The sequence below is a fragment of the Hyposmocoma kahamanoa genome, unplaced genomic scaffold, assembly GCF_003589595.1.
Source record: "Hyposmocoma kahamanoa isolate Upper Pololo Valley unplaced genomic scaffold, ASM358959v1 88, whole genome shotgun sequence".
Lineage (NCBI taxonomy): Eukaryota > Metazoa > Arthropoda > Insecta > Lepidoptera > Cosmopterigidae > Hyposmocoma > Hyposmocoma kahamanoa.
In genome coordinates, this window is record NW_020654466.1 from 20597744 (window position 1) to 20621404 (window position 23661).

At 37.8% G+C, this 23661-nt stretch overlaps 2 protein-coding genes across 2 annotated transcripts in view; one reads left to right on the plus strand and one right to left on the minus strand.

Annotated features, from left to right (window-relative positions):
* The window catches only part of LOC113235974 (formin-like protein), a 122610-nt gene extending 112181 nt beyond the window's left edge, over nt 1-10429 (plus strand). The window contains exons 2-3 of the mRNA XM_026471898.1: nt 10099-10269; nt 10370-10429. Coding sequence (XP_026327683.1) covers nt 10099-10269; nt 10370-10429 — 231 coding nt within the window. The remainder of the gene's footprint in view (nt 1-10098; nt 10270-10369) is intronic.
* A 4404-nt stretch (nt 10430-14833) lies between these two features.
* Nucleotides 14834-22828, minus strand: LOC113235885 (OV-16 antigen-like). The gene is made up of 4 exons (XM_026471808.1): nt 22657-22828; nt 20340-20460; nt 19429-19642; nt 14834-15952 (listed from the first exon to the last, which is right to left on the minus strand). Exons 1-4 carry the CDS (start codon nt 22798-22800, stop codon nt 15451-15453), a joined length of 981 nt encoding a protein of 326 aa, XP_026327593.1. The 5' UTR covers nt 22801-22828; the 3' UTR covers nt 14834-15450.
* Nucleotides 22829-23661: the final 833 nt, after the last annotated feature.

Here is a 23661-nt window from a genome sequence, read left to right on the forward strand (position 1 = left end):
TTTTAATTTAAATATTATTCCTTTTTATTTATATTATAGGTTCCATGTTTGGTAGTAAACAGAACACTGAGTGATTTCTTTACTTTTGAACCTACAATATGCATTAAAAAGTATATAATTGACTTAAAAAGTAAAAAAAATGTTATTTTGACTTACAACAACTTAGCCTATACCTCGGCTTATACTACATTACATACATATATTTTTTTCTTTGTAATTTTTTGACATAGAGTGAGACATAAGGTGACAAATCCCATGCGACTGTAATTTCACCAACACCCTTCACCTACCCTTCAGTTAATGCTCACATTACTGCGTTCTTGGCGGCAGAAATAGTTGAGGAGGCAGTACTTGCCTGGACGATTTCTTTCACAAGGAGCTCCACTGCTGGTTACTAAAAATTGCTAGGAAAATGCCTCGTATGCTAATTATTGCATTTTTTAAAGTTTTAATCGTTTATTTTCCACTCAACCTACGAACTGAACTACTCGGCCGTTTCCCAACCGATGTGTATGAAATTTGAAAGTAGCGTAAAAAATACTACTCTACGTCGTGACCAGGCCCAAATTTTGATTTTCGATCTGCGACCTGAGATAATCGAGGTCAAAGGTCTTAATGGCAAATCTATGGGAAAAATAAATCAATTGAAGACTGCTGCGCTTCGCTAGGAAATAAACATTCCGCCTAGCAATAATGTAAACTTAAATACATATCTTTAGAATATATTACAAAAATAATAAATCTTATTGATGTGGCCGCCGTGATAAAAAAAAACTTAAGAATCTGCAGTAAAACGCTCACAGATGCACCGTATAGAATGCGCCAGCGCAGTGAGGTGTAAGTAGGTTACTATTCAATTAGTATTTAGGTACTATATTTGCTTACAGCTCGCAGGTCGTTAACCTTAATGATGAACAGTTTTTACTAAACACACTACTTATGGTGCAAGTTATAAGTCCGTTTCGAAACTTCCGCGTTTGAAGCCCTATTTACATCATAGTTTATGGAGCATTATATAGTTTTTAATTTCTTACGTAAACCGATATTCATTTTATAGTATCAAAACTATACCTATCTCCCACTGGACTAGCAGGAGACCACGAAACTTGCCAGGTTCCTGACAAACCTCTTTCGTCTCGTTCACTCACATCAGTCACTTCACACTTGCCCGTTTATTCTTGGAACTTCGACCTTCTTATATTATCCATTAATTTCACTTCTTCTTAGTGTGCCGCTTCTCTACGAAACTTGGCGACCATCATGGCTATTCTCATTTTTGAAGCTGCCGCACGAAAGAGGGAACATGTGCTAAGGTGGAACCTTCTCTTAGGTTCTTCAACCACGAGGTTTTCCTTCTGCCTCGACTACACTTTCCTTGTATTTTCCCCTGCATTATTAGTTGAAGTATCCAGTGCTTATTGCCCCTCATTACGTGGCCAAAATACTGCAGCTTCCTTTCCTTTGCAATTGTGACTGTTTCCAACTTTTTTCCCATTCGACGAAGAACCTCAACATTGATGACTTTTTGTACCCACGATTAATTTTACTACCTAGGCATAATCCGTTCTCAACCTAAGTTTCCCTTAGCCCCTTTTACCTTTCAATTGTCGATATGCGAGCTGTATTTTTTTAAGCACATCCCCAATCTCAACAGAATATGGCCTAGCTCTTTAAAAAAATAACATACTTGGCACCACCTTTATGTATATGCTATTTGACCGATGCCAAATGTTACAAAATTTAAAAAATGAACCATTTCATGAGAAAGTGCGATGTTACTTTTAATTCTTACTTTTTTTTTAATTTCTTTTCTCAGATCACCCAAAAATGTTACTTTTCGAATTATTATTTAGAATGCTGTTTGTAGCGTCGCGGCGTGCCTTAGAACATATTTGCGTTTGCTTTTGTTGAATAAATTTGTGCCGTCAATTTACTATAAATTTATTCAACAAATGCATCCATTCTTTCTACATAACCAAACCAACAAGATTATAACCGACGATATTATAACGTTTTGGCTGTTGACTACTCTCTCAATTCAATATATTCATCAACATTATGCGCTTTCAGTGGTGGATATTTGAGGACGACACGATGTAGAAAGTACGCAGAATGTGCAATAGGGAGGCACCACATTTATCGACACGGAATCGCATTAAGTCGGTCAGAAAAACCTTTATGTTCATATAATAAGCGAAAAGATATGCGCTTAGCGTCGCCGATCCAAGCGGAAGCGAAACGCACAAACTCTATTTCACTCATATTGATGGACATAAAGCGTTTTTGACTCCCTCATATGACATTTCTATTCACTACTAAGTTGGAGAAAGAATTTCTTAGGCGAGCCGATGGGAATTGTGTTATGTGTATGTGGATCCTTCTGCACTGACACCTAACACATAAGTAACCGATTTTAAAAAAAGGAGGTTCGCAATTAGACTGCATTTCTTTGTATGTGTTTATTTTACGCGATTACTGCGGCATTGGCGTTTGTGAACCGATTTTGATGATTCTTCTTTCTTGAAAAGAGGGTACCTCAAAATATTACTTTATATACCTCTAAGGGTTGCCACCTTTAGAGCAAAGAATATCAAATTTGAATTTCAATTTACTGATTGTCGTGTAGGCGAGTTTCCGCTGCGATATCAATAATGCACTACCAATATCATTAACAAAATATCCCGGCTCCGCCTCAGCACTATAATTGGGGCCACTATACCGATCTATACTAATGCCTGAAGCCACATCGCTACCATTACAAAATACTACCTTATTACTATTCGTGATAGAAGCCATTATTCACAATGCAGATAGAAAAGACGATTAAGAGCATGGAAGCTGGTTAGTCATGACAAAGTGTGAAATTGAACACTATGGTAACTTTATAAGTATTAAATTACTTTAAGCTTGTAAATTATCTAAGGCTGGACATAGAATTCTTAAAAAAGAAGGGATTTGCCATAGTCGGTATACTTGGCACGCGGGTTAACGATCGCACTAAAGTAGTAATCTATGATATAAAAGAAAACTCCGCCGCCATCTTCCGGTTTCCGCTATTAGTCGTCTTATAGCCTTAACCATCCTTAGAGATTATCATTAAAACATAGTTTAATGATATTGATGATGATGACTTCCTTAGGGTGTACTCACACAAGACGCAGCTCAACTTCAAAATAGCAGTTGAAATGTGGATGTGGATCGTGGCTACCAACTGCCAGCGCGATACAGAACTAGATGCAGTTGAAATCATTTTTTTTTATAATATCAAATTCCGGGACCAACAAGCCGTGTGCCTGATAGTACACGCCTGTCCATAACAGTTGCAATGCTCTCAAAGCTTTAAACCGCAAAGATCTGAGGGGCATTGCCTCCGCACCCGTCACCGTGAGACTAAGTTGACAAGTCCCATGTGCCTGTGATTTCACCAGCACTCTTACCCTTCCGAACTGGAACGCAATAATGCTCACTTTACTGCTTGGCGGCAGAAATATGTAAGGTGGCAGTACTTCCCTGGACGAACTCTTTCACAAGGAGCTCTACTGCTACTAAAATCTTATGCCATGTTTAGGTTCATTCTTCATCATCAACCCGCTTATATGTCCCACTGCTGGGCACGGGTCTCCTCTCAGGCGGTTTGTAAACTTCACACGTTTTCCGAGGCTTGTGAACCTTCGTCCGACGTGCAGTTTCATCACGGTGTTTCTCTTGACTGAAAAGCTCATGGCAAATTTAATATTAAATTTCGCACATAAATTTCGAGAAACTCAGAGAGCCCGAGCCCGGATTCGGAGTCACAGCCTTTGCTTGAAAGGCGGTAGGTCGAACCTGGCTACCACGGCTTCACAGTTGCACTCTTACCATCCATTGATTGGAACCTTTATGTAAAAACATTGTAGCAGTGGTTTGTCATACTTAATCATCTGGAGTCTTTGTAATCCTGACCGTCGTCAACCCTTTATACGTCCCACTGCTAGGCACGGATCTTCTTCGAAAAGGGTTTACTACGCCACGGTCCGCCACGCTGGCTTAGTACTATGAGTACTTCACGCTTTCACGTAGGGTTGGTAAACTTCTCCTTCGACGTGCTGGTTTCACACCCACAGGGTTTGGGATCGCCGACGTCTCAATTAAGAAGCAAATGCTCTCCCACTGATCTACCAGTCATAGTAGTGGTATACATATAATCGTATTAGACAACTTTCGCGGGAAAGTACAACAATAATAATGTGCCAGACAACCACACACACACATACTTGGTCTCAACCGGTTTTACCAGGAATCAAACCCGAGACCTTTTCGCCATCCACAATATAAACCGTTGGCCCACAGTGGCCCTATCCACTACTAGTAAAAGGGAACATTTTTTTTTTGATACCGAATGACGAGACGAACAAATGCACCTGATAGTAAGCGACACGTGTGTCCATAGCAGTTTAGGGACTTTAGAGTTAACGGCTTTTTGTGCCAACCGTTAGTTGTGCAATGCGCAACGGGAAGTGAGCGTGCCTACAGCTCCGGTACCTATCTGGAAAATAGGGTGGGTGCTGTACGTACACCCGGGGCGGCTCACCGGGGAGGCACTAGCCTTTTGATGAAGTCAGTGACAAACCTGTACACTGGCTGATCCGGGGTCAGGACCTGAACTTAGAAGGTCCCCTAAGGCGCGGTAGGGAGGGTCACTATAATCGCAACTTATGTAGAAAAAGAATAAGGGCTATACGAGTACAGTTCCACTTAGAACTTTGAATCGCGAAGATATGAGGGGCACTGCAACCGCGCTCGTCACCCTGAGACATAAGTTGACATGTTCCATGTGACTACAACTACACCAGTACAATTATACCCTTCAAAACCGGAACACACATTACTGCTTGGCATCAGAAATAGGTAGGTACTTTCCTGCACGTACTCTTTCACAAGGAGATCTACTGCTATGAAAACTATGCACATCGCCACAATCAAAGCTGGAAGTTTTAAAATAATAATAATAATAACGCACACACTCAACATATCCCCGCACTAGGGAAACCCTGTGTCGCGGGTGCCATGGACACCTACATAGACAACCACAAATTACACCCAAATTCACGAGAGAAATAAATGTAGGCCATACAAATATTTCTCCCGGCCAGGCTATCGAACCTGGGACCTCTGCGTAGCACTTCGGCATGGTAACCATTCGGCCATGGAGGCAGTTAAAGGCATACTCAGATAAAACTCAATTCCAAAACACCATCGCTGAAATCAAGGCCTACTCAATCTCTATAATTTGTTTCACGCCACCAAGTATTGTCATAATGAATGTTTCTCTCGAGAGTCATTACCGTGACTAATTAAACTATTCAAACCAGTTGTCCTTAACCTAAGTGCGACAGGATAATATCGTTTTAACGTAAACATTGCTCTGTTGTTTAGTAGTATTGACTACAGGAAAAAGTAAACAGAATCTTAAGTTCAAAACCAGTACTCACTGTTCGACCATGTTAACTGTAATTGTGCCAATGCCAGACCACTACACTAATCACCTGCTCCCATACTAGGTAATAAACTAAGTAATAAGTTTGTGTAACAGATGAGGTCCTTGTGAAAGAGTTCGTCCAGGGAAGTAATGCCAGCTTACCTGTTCCTGCCCCCAAGTAGTGATGTGAGCATTAATTACTACATTCCGGTATTGATGGGTAAGCGTGCTGGTGAAATTACAGGCACAAGAGGCTTCTCAACTTATGTCTCAGATCTTTACGATTTAAAATTCTGAGTGGCATTGCAACTGTTATGGATAGGCGTGTCGCTTACCCCCAGACGCAAGACTGTTAGTCGTGTCACTTGATGTCATAAAAATAGGTTTCATCGCGATGTTTTCCTTTATCCTTAGCGAAAAAATTTTGTTATTGGTTCATCTCGTTATAAGATGATTTTAGAACATAACGTACATGGAACCGAATACTGTCGTAACTCAAAATTATGGAATTGAGAAAACACAAAAAAATAAAAATACTGAATGGATCTTATTGCACATAAAGTGATTGTTTTTATTTATACATAATACTTAAATTATCCATTTATAAACGAAAATATATATTTTTTATTTTATTCGGTTTTTTTTAAATTTTCAAATCCAAAATTTTGAGTTACCACAGGATTGGGTTTCATGTACGATATTTAATAGAGATAAATAATAATCCAACGGTTTGCACTGTGGACGCTGAATCATGAGGTCCCGGGTTCGATTTCCGGTAGGACTAGTGTAGGAAATGAACTTTTTTAAATGGGATTTGGTCTGGGTGTTTTGGATAGTACCGCAGAGTGACGGAATTCCCTACTTTGAGAACTAGTAATTGGTGTAATTGTTTTGCCCATTATTATTATAATGTACAAACTAATATAAAACACGTAATGCTGTCCTTGTCGTAAGTAACACATTTGCATTTTGGTAACTTTAGAGATATTGACACGTAAAGTTTTATTGTCACTTAAAAAATTACGCTGATTTTAAATTTGTACTGAATTGATATTCAATTATTTTTTGTGAAATTATTCGACTAGTTTGTTATAATTCTTAACACAAAGACGGAGCACTTAGAAAAAAATCCTTCGATCCTGCCGGATTCCAACTGACAGCTTAGTTCGCATAGCGCCTGGCACGGTTTGCTAAAATACGTCGTCGAATTGATCGATCTTTGTATTAATAATTATAATAAAAGTAAAACTAAATAAGATATTAAAAACCGATTAGAGAGGGTTGTTGTTTTGTTGTTTGTTTGTTAAAAACTCAATTTCCGCTAAAAATATCAATTGCGTTAATTATGATGACGAGGATAGAATAGGTTAGATTCTCGGTAGTATTTAATTAATATAATATACAGGTAAGGTAAAAAAGGCAATAAAAGCTTAAGTACTAGAAAGTAAAACTAGGATTTTTAAATTATATGAATAAAATTGGGTCCCTGCGGCAAGGTGCCCAAGATGTTGGCAGCGTTCCCCCTTTGTATTGCTATGCTAATGCGTTTGGCAAGGTAGCTGCCCACCCTTGGGTTTCCCAGACAGTCAATTAATTTTTTCGATAAAATTTTGTACAGATGAAGGATACTGGGACCCCACGGGTCAAGGGTTTCGACTCCAAAGGCTGTAAATAGGTAGTCGGAGATCCTGATACTTATTACTTTTTATTCTTTCCGCCAGCTCGGCTGCGGAGCCAGCCCTCTTGCTGGTGTGCCGGAGATGGGATGGGGCAAGTGTGTCGGAACATGTGGCGTCCCACAACAGTGCTCGGCAATATTCAACTTATCCGACAACAGAATAGGTTGAACATTATTCATAATACATGGCTACTTCCTCATACAAAGTACGGGAAACTGATCCAACACGCAGCGACGGGAGTAGACACTCCCGTTCTTCATATGACATCGGTCCGAAACTATGAAATATGATTTATACAAACAAAATAAAAGACGCATGACGCGAATTAATTTCGTCAAGCATTGTCTTTTTGACCGACTTCAAAAAAAGGAGGTTCTCAATTCGATTGTATGTTTTTTTTGTATGTATGTTACGCGATAACTCCGGTATTTGTGAACCGATTTTCATGATATTTTTTTTGTAGGAAAGTGGGTATCTCCATAGTGGTCCCATTTAATTTTGAAGAATCCACCTCTAAGGGTGGCTGTTCACGCATGAAGATTCATTCTTATAATTAGCGCCTAAATTTTATTATAAGCAGCAATTATTTTAATGGTTGATTTTGCTATTCTCCAATTCAAGGCCTTTTCTCTCTCAATATACTTTGAGAAGTGAGAACCGATTTTTATTATATTTTAGTGGCGAACTAGGGGATGGATCCGGCTTTGCGCACTACCCGGTAACTGATTTCAATAAAACATGGTAATTATAAGTAATTCCACGTACTTTTGAGGTCGGTTTTCTTAGTACTCTGTACTGAGATTATAAGTTTGTTGAATGTCAGTTTTATACTTACATTATTAAAAAAAAAAATTCGTGCTTCAGAAATAAGTTTACCAGCTAAATTGAAACGAAGTCATTACTCATACATACATGACATATAATATCCACGGAAGAAAAAGCAATGGAAGTGCCTTAGGCTCTATTACTATCAGAACCGTGAATGTGTTCTTGGCGTATTATGTTCTTATTATAACTAACGTAATCGACATTTTTACGAAATTAAGTTATTAACATTTGTAACACAATTGAATATTAGGATGTTTCACCACCGTGATATTGAATTTTTTTTTGTGAAATTATTCCACTAGTTTGTCATAATTATTAATAACAAAGATCGAACACTTAGAAAATTCATTCGATCCCATTGGATTCGAACCAGCCTCCTCAGGCAATCCGTGCCAGATGCTCTGCCAATTAAGCCACGGAACGATCCAGCAGTCCTTACGAATTTCTCTATGTGCTTATTGCAGATCTTTGTTTTTGGTTTTCAACGACTTTTTGCCGTAGCGCCACCTGTAAGAACTCTACCTTTACAGCTACCATCGATCGCTAGAGGCTAGAGATGACAGTAATTGCTTCGGATTAAGAACGGGAGTAAACTCCCAGATCCGATAGCATGCTCACGGTTGCAGCAGGCAATGTACCTGATGCTTGCTTCAGCTCTCTGATAAGATACGGTTTGTTTATGATTATGGTCATCATCATAAAGATACGTATTAGTTTGTGCTTGATGTGTACACACGAACGTAGGGGCACTAAATGGATCTATCCAGTAAAAGTCACAACAACATTCGCAACGTTACAGTATAAACTTATTGTTCTTCGTCGTAGATTAAATTGTTGCGAGTGAAACAATTTGAGTACATCTTAATTGATAAAGAAGTCACCTTTTGTTTTAACAGTAAATCAGGGATTTATTAAGCAGGATATTTGTCGTAAATATTCAATTTTGTATTATTTAACTCTGTGTAAATATCGAGTTCTTATGTTTTCGCGACTGTTATAGAAAATGAAACTTTTTGCGTACATTTGTTTTTCAAACAAACCAACGTTTCGGGCCCTTTAAAGTATTTACTACTACGCGATTTAAATCCGGAAAAGTAGTTTCATTTCCTACTGTGTAAATAATTAACTAGAACGGTGGCAGGTTGATACTCATTATTCACCGTAGGCTATTTTTTTTTGATGATAAGTGACGGGTTCGACAAGTCGTGCGCCCGATGGCACGCCTAACCATAACAATTGCAGTGCCACTTAAAGCATTAATCTTCTTGCATGCACTGTGGAAACGGAAAAACCTCTCACCACCTGGTTTCATCATACCTCAAGAGCAACTGCCACCTGGTTGCGATGGCCCGTGTGGAAGTATTTAAATCAACTTCGCACTTAAGTAGGACACTGCCGAGTCACGATGTGTAAATAGGGTTTCAGAGATGCTAGTCTAACCCAATGTGACTGTGGTGCTCCAACAAAGTCCGTGCAGCACTTGCTGTTGTGCACTTTGTGTCCTAAAACCTGTACGAGGGAAGATCTCTACGCGGCCAAAGACGGCGCAGTTAAGGTGGCAACGTACTATTCAGGGTCAATATAGTCCCAAAATAGAAGAAGTATCGACACGATAAGAGGAAGACACGCACCCGTCACACTCGTGATCGTCACCCTGAGACATAAAGTTCCACGTGCTTGTAGTTTCAATAGCACTTTTATCCTTCAAAACCGGAACGCAGTAATGAGCATATTTCTGTTTGGCAGCAGAAATAGGTATCATGGCAATACTTCCCTGGACGAACTCTTTCACAAGGAGACTCCTACTGTAATCGTTCAGTCAAAATGTTTTTCAACCGTGCGTTTCCAACTATACACTCATGAATTTTTTTGTAACCATAGAACTATGTAAGTTAATAAGTACTGGAAATGCTCAGGCGGCATATCCGGCAACACGGACAGCGATGCCGCGCAACACAAGAGCTCTGCTACTACTATCGTTACTTTCAATGTTCTTTGGTGTGGCATAAGTTCAGGCTATAAGATAATTGGTGAAGAACGGTCAAACCTTTTGGTGCTACCACGTACCAAGTTCCTGAGAACTTTGACAGTTATCATGTTCATGTATTATAAAAAGCCTTTTTCTTTGTTTAGGCGTCCATGGACCTTCCACCGGACAAGGCGAAGCTGCTCCGCAACTATGACCTGGAAAAGAAGTGGGAGATCATCTGCGACCAGGACATGGTTCAGGCCAAGGACTCCCCCGCTCACTACCTCAATAAACTGCGGACGTACCTTGATCCTAAAGCTTCCAGGAGTCATAGGGTGAGTACTGATCGAGAAAATGTTAATTTGTGTATAGAAAACATTCAATTCTATTTATTAAAAATCATTCATTGGTGTTGTAAGACTAAAATCTCAATAGTTGACCAGTAAAGCGCTATGCACTCTTAAGGATACGTCAGCCATCCTTGACGTCATATAGGCCATTACGTTACTAATGAATGTAACCTACAGTCGTGATGTAATTTACTTGCTTGCATCACAACGTAGAACATGAAATTCTGTACTATTTATGAATAACTTTTTCCGTTAAATTATAAGTTACGTAATTTCATGCCAAAGGCAACGATATGGGGTGACATTTTATTACTATCCTTTATTATAAAATTTGGTAGTACCAATTAATATGAAAAAAAAAAAAAAAATACTTTGAAGGTCTTTTGTTCGAAACAGTTTTTTTTTTGAATTAGACAGGTGCTGTTAAAGTCATTACTAGGTACTATAATCTCTTAAACTAAAAGATACAAAATGCCACCACGGGTAATTACTACTACTGGAAAAAGGATACTTGACACCGGTGTTATAAATACGCCGCAAACGTTGCAAAGCGAAACGTTTTTCGTTAAATATGGCTATGAATAGATGGCGGTGGAAGACACAAAGTATGGGAGGCTCATAACCAGCAGTTGCGTCCACGTGTATTTAAGGGGACGATACATTAATAGTTTCACTACTTTGAAGACGAAAATTAGATATAAGTGAAACGGTTATTTTTGATTGACACAGCAAATGTTTTTTTATTGAATTGATGCATATCATTACAGTAACCTTATATTTCACTACCTTACCATAAAAAATCATTACCGTGTCCAGACCTCGTTACCATACACATTTTTAAACACCAAATATCGTTTTCAATATTGCTTATGTCTTTAACTATACTACACTGTTTTAAAAATTAAAAATTTTGTGAACTAACCTTTATAATTAGCTAAATTGTAGAACCTCCTGTTATTCCATTTGTTAAGGGTAGTAAAAATGTTGCATGATTTTCCATAAGTTGTAGAATAATGGTTGGTGTGTTGTATATTTTACCTTTTGCAAAATACATGGCCGGAAATGCACTTTAATCTTAATAAAATAGCCTTGTTATCAGATTTACACGTTTTATCATTATCTATCTACTAGTCAAATAATACAATTTATTCCTACAACCCCTCAAGCTTAGGTTAACAAATCTAACCTCCATTGTTCCATAGCGCCATAACAAAAGATGGCATCTCACAGTGGCACCGAACAAATTACAACGAAGTGGTGTTTAGCCACGGGGTCTATAAAATACGGTACCGGTGCAGGGACAATGAGCCATATATTAGTACACGATCGATACTCGGAGACAATCAGCAATAAGACCAAACTAGCTTTGAAATGTGGCCACGAAAATAGCCGTAAGATGACCGCACTTTTGACGACCATACATCAGTCATAAATCATATGCAAGAAGAGCCTCTTGTGATGTCTTTTACATAACTAACGTAAACGAACGAAAGTTGCGGACGAATAACTCCCATCTTCTATCTTGTTAAATAGCTTCATGCTTAACATGAGGGAAAATATTTCTCTTGAAAGATAATATCAAGAAAAAGTCTCTGCACTTCATTCTGTATGAATTTAACTTTAGTACATAGATAATCCATGGTTTAGTGATAAACTTCATTTTTATAAGGTTTTATTTATTCCACGGTTTAAACCTAGTATTAATCCTAGTACTATATGTAGTCCGGATTTCGTAATAAGATAGACAGATAGATAGATAGATAGAACACGTTTATTGACGTTCCACAAGCACACACAGCAATAAGAAATAACAATTAAGAAAAAAAGATTAAAAAAAAACAAAACAAACAAAATAACAAAAAGGAAGGGAATCAAATAAATATACGTAATAAACAACTTATATCTGCTAATTAATCAAAATCAAGTTATAAGCTCAGTACAGGTGTTGCCCAAAAGCAACGCACTGATTTTCAGCTATCGTTTAAACCGGGAGGGTAACGCGGTGCGATGCATCAACAGCACAAAGCAATGGGTATGTCGTGCTGTATTTAACACTGAGTTTTAATGTAGTTGTGTTGACACACAACTACACTAAAACTCAGTGATAAAGTGTCAGTGCGAGCGAGCGTACGTGTGACGTGCATGAAATCTAAAAACCAAGAAACAAAATAAAAAAAATAGTAAAAAAAGTTAATAGTTATAAATTTAGTATTAAATTTAAAAATTGTTCTTGACGTCTATCCGTTCAGAGAATAAAGGAAGGTGCTTGATGAATGATTTTCCTATATGTAATAGCTCTCTTTTACTACAAAATTAGATAACCATTACGTTTTTATAACAGTTTAGTTTAATCTTTGAATGTCGACATATTAAGCTGAATGTGGTAAATTTAAAACTACCAACTCAGGCATGCTGACCTTCTTCCGACATGGTATTTACGGTCATCTGGCTATTTCGATGTTTTATAGTGCATGGTAATGACTTGTTTTTTTTTTTTTTGTATGTATGTATCCGGTTTATTTAGTTTTTAGTTGTCAAAATTTAAAAGTAAATGGATTTAACCGACTTTAAAAAAAGGAGGTTCTCAATTCGCCTATTTTTTTTTTGTGTAATTTACGCCATTACTCCGCATATTTATTAACCGATTTCGATGATTATTTTTTATTGGAAAGGGGACCTCCTAGTGGTCTCATTCAAATTTGAAGAAAATATCACCTCTAAGGGTGGCAAATTAAGTGAAGAATGCGGTTTATTGGATTTCACTCACTTCCCGTTAACAGATTCCAGTAAAACTTGGCAAATAGATATCATTCGGTCCGTTGCTGAAAATCAGCGCCTCGACACGGTTTTAAAAAATACCGATTGTGGCTTAAGCTGAGCATATCCCGATTGTACCAGCCGCGACTCGCATCACGGTGAATTACTGCATAATAATAATTCTTTATTTCGGACCATTAAAAATATCCATAGTACGTTAGTACAAGAATTTAAAAACAAGGTTAATACAGTGCAGACTTTATTTATAACTACTCTATGAATTGGGATACTGGGAGGATGGGCCCTTAGTTTGCTCTGTCCAGAATTTTACTACTAGACAGTCAAAACTTCCCAATATTGCGCTTAGAATGCTGTTGGGAATTTGCCTCACGCGATTCAACAGCGAAACAATCTTTTTCCGTATTACATACGGCATGGAAGCTGTACGTGTGAGCTTCCGCAAACATGGCCGACGCACTGCACCAATTTGGCAATCCCATCAGCACTCTAAATGCGTTGTTATATTGAACGCATAAATCATGTAAATTGTTTTAATATTCTTTTTATTTATTTTTTGTTATTATTGTTCCTCTGTTTTTTTTTTTTTTGTTTATATACGTGTCTGTGCTTGTGCAATAAACAGTTTTCTTTCTTTGATTCCACAAACTTTTAGTGTCGGTTTTTTTATAAAAATGTAATAATTATCCGAGTTTAAAATTGAACGTTAGCGTGATACATCTAGCCAATAAAATTATTCTATTTATAAGAATATCTTGATCAAGAAATAGCCTTCAGTGAGGGCGTTCGAGCTGACGTCGAAAATAGTTAATTTCATGGAAGTATTTCTACTCATCCGTAGAACAAAGCTCTATGTGCAAGATTACTTGTTCTCAGGACATAGTATATTTCGTTCTTCGCTGTGGATGTCAGATCGACCTTTGTTCGATTTTATATTTCCGAAACGAAATAAGATATATAAATTCTCAAAACACCTTTACATAGGCCTTAGTTTGAATAACGAAATTGTTCTTTTTTCGCTATATAATCGCATCGGACTTCAGATGAGTCGATTTAAATAGTATCATTCACAGATCGCATATTTCATGGCCACAAGTAATAAGAGAAGGACGCACCTCAATCTGGATTGGAGTTGCCCAGACAATCATGCGCCTTCTCGAATAGCTTTTCCTTCCGCCTGGGTCACATCATAGGGTTATAAACACTATTGGAATACTATTAAATTGTATGTCCAGTATGGTCCAAAAAAATCTCTAAAAGCATTATTTTCCTCTTTTTGTGACGATAGTTGACGCTACATGCAAAAAATAAGCCCTTGCTGTGAAGCATAAAATTTATTCAGGATTGCAGTACTATTACCTATTTATAATAATTTGTACTATTCATGATTAACCCCTTCATGGACAGTACATAAATAGTACAGCACACCGAAATGTCACTACTTTTCTTTGTGCCGTAGTATTTATTTTGATGCAATAGAATAATGGTAGAACGTGAGACAAAAAAATTACACTTTATCACTAATGCCCGGGTTACACGAGGCTAGGATAACGAGCTAGTGCTGAAGATGGTGTAAAATGATAGTTCATTGTCCAAGTATGCCATCGACTGAATATTGTTACGCTTTGCAATGAATAGCCAAACTTGTTTTATTTGAAATTTTATTTGAATGACCAATTTTTGTAAGTTCAACATACATACACTGCATTTAGAAATATGTATATTAAAAATACAAAGAGAAGACATATTTGAAAGTTTTTAATTTTATATCAATACAGATAATCAAATCCGCCTGTTATTATTAAAATGTGTAATCAATACAAAATAATTTCATGAGGAAATCATGAGAACGTCGTAACATTCAGAATTCAGACATTTTTGACAAAACTTTACCTCCTTTCACAGTCCATCGATAAAACTGTTGACTGACTATTTAACATTTTATGAAAACTGGCAAAAAAAAGACAGACTAAGCAAAGTAGTAATTCTGACTTCGTGTATACAGAACTAGCTTCATTTCTAGGCTCGTTAGCTGGTGAGGAAGTAGGATAGCGCAATAGGATGGATATTTTTTGCACCAGGATACGGGGGATATTTAGATTGCTGTCGTAGCTTGAAAAATTAACCTCGAGTATCCCGGGCATAACGACTGATTTCGTCATCATTTGACATACGGTCACAAAAGTAATAGGATGACTGCCATTGTGTCATATTGAATTAGTAGAAATTTTGTCAGTACGTTGTTGATATTTCTCTACAGAGAAGCAGTAGTGGGCAACTACGCAGAAAGCACTATAGCGAAACGTGATACCCCGTATTCTGATATTTTATTTTAGAGTAAACGCCATTACTGTCCGTGAACGGGCTAATACCTAACTTACTATCGAATTTTCACTTTACATAAAACAATCCCAATACAAGTAACATTGTAATACTGCTTTCCAGAATAGAGCCCTTGTTTGGTTTAACCGGGGTGGCCGTAGGAGCAGTCATACTGCTCGTTTCATTGATTGCTAACGGAGCAGCTGTACTGCTCGTTGCATTGGTTGTTGCCGGAGCAGCCGTAGTGCTCGTTGCATTGATTGTTGACGGAGCAACCGTAGTGCTCGTTGCATTGGTTGTTGTCGGAGCAGCCGTAGTGCTCGTCCCATTGATTGTTGACGGAGCAGCCGTATTGCTCGTTGCATTGTTTGTTGACGGAGCAGCCGTAGTGCTCGTGCCATTGTTTGTTGACCCATTATCGGTAGAGTTAATAAGTATACCGAGTTGCTTATATAATAAGGGGACAGAAGAGTCATATTGAGCTTGAAAGAAATTACCAGCCACAGGATCGCTCAGATTGTACTTATATGCAAATTGGTTTGTTGAGAAGCGCGGGCGACCTGCTGGTGACCTGAAATAACAATAGGCAGTCAACATTTTTTTATGATTGTATTTACGTAATTGGGGTGAGAGTCAGTAGGTGTTATGTAGGCTCATCGTCATTTTACATCAGGGCCTGCTAATTTTACATCATTGTAGTTGTGTGTGGATGGAGTGTCCAGTGCACGATTTTGTCCGTTTGGTATTTTGCTAAATGTTACAAGATTAGTGGCTTGTCAGTGGTTGCCATCGAGTTGCTATTCAACAGCCATTGCAATTTTTGGCTATTCTGTTCTTCAATGGTGAATCGATAGCATTTCGATGGCATAATTAACGCACAAATAACGCACACACTCAACATAGCCCCGCACTAGGGAAACCCTGTCGCGGGTGCCATGGACACATACATAGACAAACACAAATTACACCCAAACTCACGATAGAAATAAATGTAGGCCATACAAATATTTCTCCCGGCCCGGGAATCGAACCTAGGACCTCTGCGTGGCAGTCCGGCATGGTAACCGTTCGGCCACGGAGGCAGTTATTAATTGCAGATTATGTGACTGTTACATAATAAAAGGCATTAAAATACGAGTGTGGGATATACGAAAACATCACACGATTGTTTTAATGCCCAATTGTGTACAATTACATACACTGCTTTATCTATACACATATTATAAGCACTCTATGATGTGTTCAGTATGTTACGACTGGCGAAATGGCGGCAAATAAAAACTTTTGTCACGCATGTCACACAACCGTAGTTTTTATTTAAATCATAGACAAACTAGAGTCCGCCCCAACTATCATATCGTTCGATATGAAGTAACGTGTGAAATTTATCAAAATTTTTTGCTATTGACCATTGACCTACCAATAAATGGACGTCGGGTTCGCGCTAAAAAGTGTCCGCACCTGTAAGGCGTTAATATCGCATACAGAGCGTCAATCGCGCAATAGTCTTCGTTTGTTCGAGTGACAGCGCGGTTGTCAATCATGCAGTACCAATATATGCAGTACAAATAATAACTTGTTAAAATTGCTGCAGTAAAGTGTGAAAACAGGATTTTGTATCATATTTTCAATAAAGAAATATATTTTGTTATTATAGTTGTCATTTAAAAGTGTTATTTTGTACAGTTTTATAGTATTTAATGTATATATAACTGAATCGTAAATATAAATTACAAAAGCACACGAAATAATGAAATAGCTAACTGTCCTTTTTCTACTCATGGCATGCGCAAAAGATGGAAAGAGACCCATTACGTCAGTTTCAAGAAGCTTATATAAACTTCTTGGTAATTTTCAATTATTCGAACCACAAGCGATTGAAATATTTAGAACAAAGAAACCGTAGAGTTGCTTTGATTTTAATCCTATTTTTAAAATGATTTTTTTATTAAACGTTAGCAATAATTAACAAAATATTGTTGTACTCGTTTTACGGCTTGGGATTACCTATCAGAAGTCAGAAAATACATTTGCCCGAAATAACATTAGCTCGAATTTTCATAATGTGTTTTTACGAAGATTACAAAACAAAAGCTAATTTTGTCTATGTAAAAAGCATCAAAATTACTCGAAAGCGTAACGGTTTTGTTATAAATCGGAATTACGGATATTTGAGTTTACGTTTAGTTAGAATATGGGTACATTTCTTATGGTTCACGCTTATTTTCACGTTTGTAGTAATAATTGTATGTATGTATCTGCCCAACTCTAAAAATTTGTACAAAATTCGACATAATAATATATGTAAAAAAATTTATTAATATTTACGAGAAAGGCCATTCTCATTATTTTATAAAAAAAATAATTATTATTATATTAGAAATGAAATTGTGTAGATATATTAAAATTTAAATTATGACAAAGAACCAGGTAACACAATTCAATTGTTGCGTATATCGCGCACAGAGAATTTTCTACGATTCCTGCACTAGGCAAAGCCTGTCTCGCACGTAATCGATGAAAACATTGTTAATGTTTTATGAATAACGCCAAACCGAAGAGAATTTTTTAAGAAATACTTTGCATTTGAAGACAACATTGCTGATGAAACCAGACAAAAATTAAGATAATGCATAATAATTTCCAAGGTAGTTTTAATAAGCAACATCGATCGTTAGTGATTGATTGAATGAATGCCATCAATACCAATCCACTGACACTCAATTGCTCAACTGCCATTATAACTAGATTTTAGCAGAATCAATAGCTTGTGTGGCCGAACGGTTAACATACTGGACTGCCATGCAAGAGGTCCCGGGTTCGATTCCCGAGCCGGGAGAGTTATTTATATGGCCTACATTTATTTATCGAGTGAGTTTAGGTGCAATTTGTGGTTGTCTATGTGTGTGTCCATGGCACCCGCGACACAAGGTGTCCCTATTGCTGGCCTATGTTGATTGCCTTATTATTATTATTACCTACGGCAAATGTGATCTGATCTGAGGACAATCAGCAGACCACCCAACTTCTCAACTCCTTACTGTAGACTTTAGTGTCCTGGTTCATTAAACTGATCTCGACGAGTTGTGGCGGTGACTTAATTGACTTTTTAGAATATACTTTGGTAGGGGAATTTTAATTTAAGTTTTATTATAATATTGCTCAGGGAAAAACACTGGTGCTCATCTGCTGGATTTATCGCCCCGCCACTATTATCACTCGACGATACTGTATCGCGCGTTATAAAGTAATCGTAAAGACGTTGGAAGGAAAAGGCAAAGACCGCGCGATTGCGCGTGCAAATATTTCTCCCGACCCGGGAATCGAACCATCGCCAACAATCAATCAACACTCGCCACCGGCAGGGAGTCTATCACACTCTGGAACCGAGTCGATCTCGTACTGTACGGTTTCAGAGGAACTTTCTCCCACGTACAATTAGGTTGTGGAATGAGCTCCCTGTCGGGGTTTTCCCGCAGGAATACAGCATGGAGTCCTTCAAAAAGGGTTTGAGAAGGGTCCTAAAGGGTTGGCAACGCGCTCGTGACGCCCCTGGTGTTGCAGGCGTTCATAGGCGACGGTGACCTCGGACCTCTGCATGGCAGTCCGGCATGGTAACCGTTCGGCCACGGAGGCAGTCAAATAAAAAATTGAAGAGATATATGTAAATAAATAAGTTCAACATTATAAATCAATATTAAGGCAATACAACTGAAAGTAATATTGTTTCCATTGCATCCGTGTAACTATTTTGAGATTGCTAAATTTGACATAAGAGCAATATTACTTTAATGTTAAAGTCGCGTCATGGTACGAACTGAATGAATGAATAGTCACAAAGCAGCCAATAAAACATCATAGTTTTAATATTCTGATAAGCTTACTTTAAGCGCGTTATGGTACTAAAAGTCAATGTAAGGTTAAAGTAATATTGTTCTAAGAGGTTGTGGTAGGACCCCAGTACGCTCCTGATCGCGTGCGATACAGTGAGTGAGTAAAGGGGGCTATTCACTACAAATTATAGGGAGAAGTTATATGTATGCTCACGTGTTATTCATTCGTAGTTCATCGAATGTCAATTTCGATGGCTGTTGGTACACCAACAGCACATATCTATGTAGACCAGATCCTTCTCCCGGCCCAGGTCCAATATACTCTGCGATGATATCACCAGCGGATACATTGGAGCCAGGAATATTGCCAACTAACCAGTGTAGCATTTGACGATCCTCTGGTGTATTGCGAGACGGTGCGTCTGCATCTGAAACAGTAATTTAAGGAATTAATTAAATGAGTTTGTGATTGATTTCATTTAGTATTTTCGTCATCCAAATGGAATTATCCACTAAGCTCCACTTAATAGGAGTCTATAGTCAAGTCAGACAATCTATTGATAAAACTATCGACAACAACTACGGAACTATTTAAAATGATATGAAAGCAGGTAACCCTACAAATGTCATTTTATTCCGTCTTCAAAAAGACAGATAATATTTTTTTCCGCGCAGCGCTTTTCTGTGAGTCCCTTAAGCTGATAAATTCTTCTTGATTCTTCTAGAATAATTTACATTTGGGTTCACAGTAATACGAGTAATTCGCGTCCCTGCCGTCGGATTAATGATGATGATATATAAGTTCTTAAACCCTTGCGTAATACCATTTTGTTCGTCGCATTTGATCTCCACCTCACCTGATGAAAAGCGGCGATAAGGTCAACGATGGAGCATGCACAACTATATAAAGCCTATTCACTCTTGCCATGAAAGGGCTAATGGAGAATTCCACTCCACCGCCGTAAACCATATAAATGTAGCATTAACAGCAACGGGAAGCGCTAAACTTCCAAGTTGCACGATGCTTTTTTGTCACCAATAATCCTTTAATCCTAAATGTTTCTTTTATTAAAATATTTTTCTTATACTGTTTTCTAATGTACAGCACAGAACAGAGGTAAGAACCTGTGAATATTAGCGTATAATACTGTCCGACAGCGGCGTTCCATGTGAGTGTAGGTTCGTTTGTCACTTGTGTAGGCGTCAGCTCGTCGCCCAAATTTACTGTTGCATTTGAATACGTTACCTGCAATTTTATTACAAAGAAAAGTTAAAAGACAAACTCTCCAATCTGTGAGCTCTGCGAGTAGTGAATGTGCTTATTACTTGTTATTGTACCCGTCATGACCAACAGAGGGGGTTGTTAAATAGAGACCTATAGATTAATAGAAGCGCCGTAGGTGCTATAAATTGTATACTGGGCAATTTCTATGCGAAACGAGAAAATAAACTGTTTTTGTTTTGTTTGTGACATTTTACTTTTTGATTTGGTTGTCTCTTTAATTTCTTTCTTTCTTTCTTTGTTTCATTGTTTTATTTTTTTAACCGACTTAAAAAAAATGAGGAGGTTCTCAATTCGACTTTTTTGTATGTATGTTACACGACAACTCCGGTCGAAATTCGTAAACCGATTTAGACAATTATTTTTTTGTTCAAAACAGGATTTGAGTATTGGTCCCATTTACATTTGAAGAAAATATCCCACCTCTAAGAGTGGCTAACTAGGGGATTAATCCGGTTTCGCGCCTTTTCCGGTAACCGATTTCAATTAAACTTGGCAAATGGATGTAGTTCTACGAACTTTTGTAGACGGTTTAATTCTATAAAAAAGTTACAATTATTTTTCTTTTGCGCTGTTATTTGTGTAAATGCGGAGATGTGCAATGATGTAAAGAAATGACGTACTTTCAGACACATGTTTAGAAGAGTTATATTATAATCCACTTTCCGAGCAGTAGGGCTTGCTGGCGATAAAGCGCGAGTTGAGCGAGAGCGACATAAAGCGCGAGATACAGCTATTCTCGCATAGAAATCACGCGCTCTATGTCGCACTTACGCAAGTCGCGCCCAATTGTGCTAGCCCACAGATGTAGTTTAAATGTATTTTAATTATTTCTTTTTTGTTTGATGAATTGACTCTCCGGCAATACCGTTTAGACTTGTACACTCTAGTGTAAGATGGTATAGTATGCATGGTGTAACGTTCTGGTATCCGCAACTCCACATAACTCCACATCTAAGCGCAAGATGAATGAAGCGTATGATGGAATTGCAAATAAAGAAAAAAAGATCATCGTATATCGATCATCGTATTATGCTTCCTATGGTACAAAGTACCACTTTAATGTACACTAGTTTCCAACATAAAAATAGGCATTAAAAAAGGTACTTGATTTTAATCATACGATTACTAAGTAACTTGTCGGCGTAGTGGCTTTGATATAATCTTTGCTGTATAAAGAGACCTAAGACGTGCTGCAGCGGCGCTGCCGCCGAGAGAGAGAGGCGAGATGAAATTTATATGACGAAATTTCAATTCTTGTACACGCGAGGACCTGTACAACGCCACTGATAATGCTGTGTCAGTCGCTGAGTAGCTACTGATCCTCACAAATATAAACGTCAGAGGCGACACGCGAAGAAGAAGAATTGAATCAATCACATGAACAAATTCATTACTTAAAATTGTTACTGCAATCATTGTGCCTGACTGGCTCAAAAGGAAACACGTGACGTTATCACCGTAAACAACATTTTAACCGACTTCAACAACGAGGAGGTTCTCAATTCGTCTGTACTTTTTTTTTTGTATATATTACGCAATTTCTCCTACATTTGTAAATCGATTTCGATGATTCTTTTTTTTTTGTTGGAGTAGAGGTGTGGCCCCATATTTTTTTTATAATATTAAGTGACGGAACGAATAAGCTGTTCTCCTGATCATAAGCTACACGCCTGTCCATAACAGTCGCAGTGCCATTCAACGCTTTAAATCGCAAAGATCTGAGGGCACTCCCATTCCTCCCGTCACCCTGAGACATAAGTTGACAAGTCCCATGTGCCTGTAATTTCACCAGCACCCTTATCCTTTAAAACCGGAACGCAGTAATGCTTACATTACTGCTTGTGCGGCAGAAATAGGCAAGGTGGCAGTACTACCCAGGACGAACTCTTTCACAAGGTGTTCTACTGCTGCAACATTCACATTCCAATTTCAAGAAAATATTCCATTTCTAAGGGTGGCAAATTAGGGGATAAATCCAGTTTATTAAATACTACGTACTTTTCATTAACCGATTCCAACAAAATTTGGCACAATTTCATGTAATTCCAATAAAAATAAAGCACAGCGAAACCAGATAAGTAACCTTTTAAGGTAGGTTTTTTTTAATAGAAAAGTTATAATTATGTTTATTTAAATATGCCTCAGGTTATAACTTACATTAAGCATTTCCCTTGGTGCCACGGGAATGACGTCACTAACCACTTTATGGCTGTCGAAAAGTGATAAGATGGTCCCATTTGCATTGCCAGATACTCCTAAGAAACTATTCACTAACATTACTATCACCGCAAATTGCCACATTTTTAATATTTTACAAACGTACGCGGTTGGCTGTACTTAAAAACAAAAGACTGATGCTATTTATTGAAGCAAGAAAAAATCCCGACTATTTCAGTTTTCACAAAAGTAATTTAACATAATATTCCAAAGTTTCGTCTCTCGAAGAAACATGACACTGTCGCGACGGTTCGTCTTTTACAGTTTAAACACTTCTTAAAATGAAAAGCATTTCACAGTACAATGGTGAGAAGTTGTCCACTAGTATGTGTGCTGAAAATTCTGCGGAAATTCGTTTTTATACTGTATGTTGTTTGAACAGCGTTAGCTGTAATTGTTTAACTGCCACGTAGCTTAGAAGCATTGTGATACTGATTTTCCTTAAGTTTTTACCGTTGGCAGAAAAATTTGTTAATTTACCGAAAATAAATTGAAATAAACTTCTCTTAGGACAGAATGGTAAATATGGCAAAGGAAATGATTTTAATATATTTGAAAATACATGTAAGGGCGCGTTCCCATTATGACGTGACGACATAATAGTCGTGCAGTTTAAAGTGTCGTGACTTGTTTATTTAAATGAAGTTATTCACATATAGTAAAACACGACTGTCGTGACAATGAGAAGAGTTAGAACGACAGTCGTCCTACGAGAAATAATATATCACGGTGAAAAAGTGACGACAGATTATTGCCGCTTGAAACGATTCTGTCGTGCAAACGTCAGAGCGGCTGCCGTGAACCGAAAAATTGTCGTCACGATGGATCTAGTAGGAACAACTAGACACGACAGTCGTTCAACGATAAAATAAACGTCTACGACATAGTCGTCATATGGGAACAGGCTAGACGCGACAGTCATCCAGCGACAAATAAAATGTTACG

Excerpts from the sequence above, each read along its gene's own strand:
- LOC113235885 (XM_026471808.1), bottom strand. The coding sequence starts at position 22,800 with ATGTGGCAATTTGCGGTGATAGTAATGTTAGTGAATAGTTTCTTAGGA. Across the intron at positions 20,461-22,656 it reads CACCAAGGGAAATGCTTAAT|GTAACGTATTCAAATGCAAC; the intron begins GTAAGTTATAAC and ends ATAAAATTGCAG. Across the intron at positions 15,953-19,428 it reads GAACTACGAATGAATAACAC|GTCACCAGCAGGTCGCCCGC; the intron begins GTGAGCATACAT and ends TTGTTATTTCAG.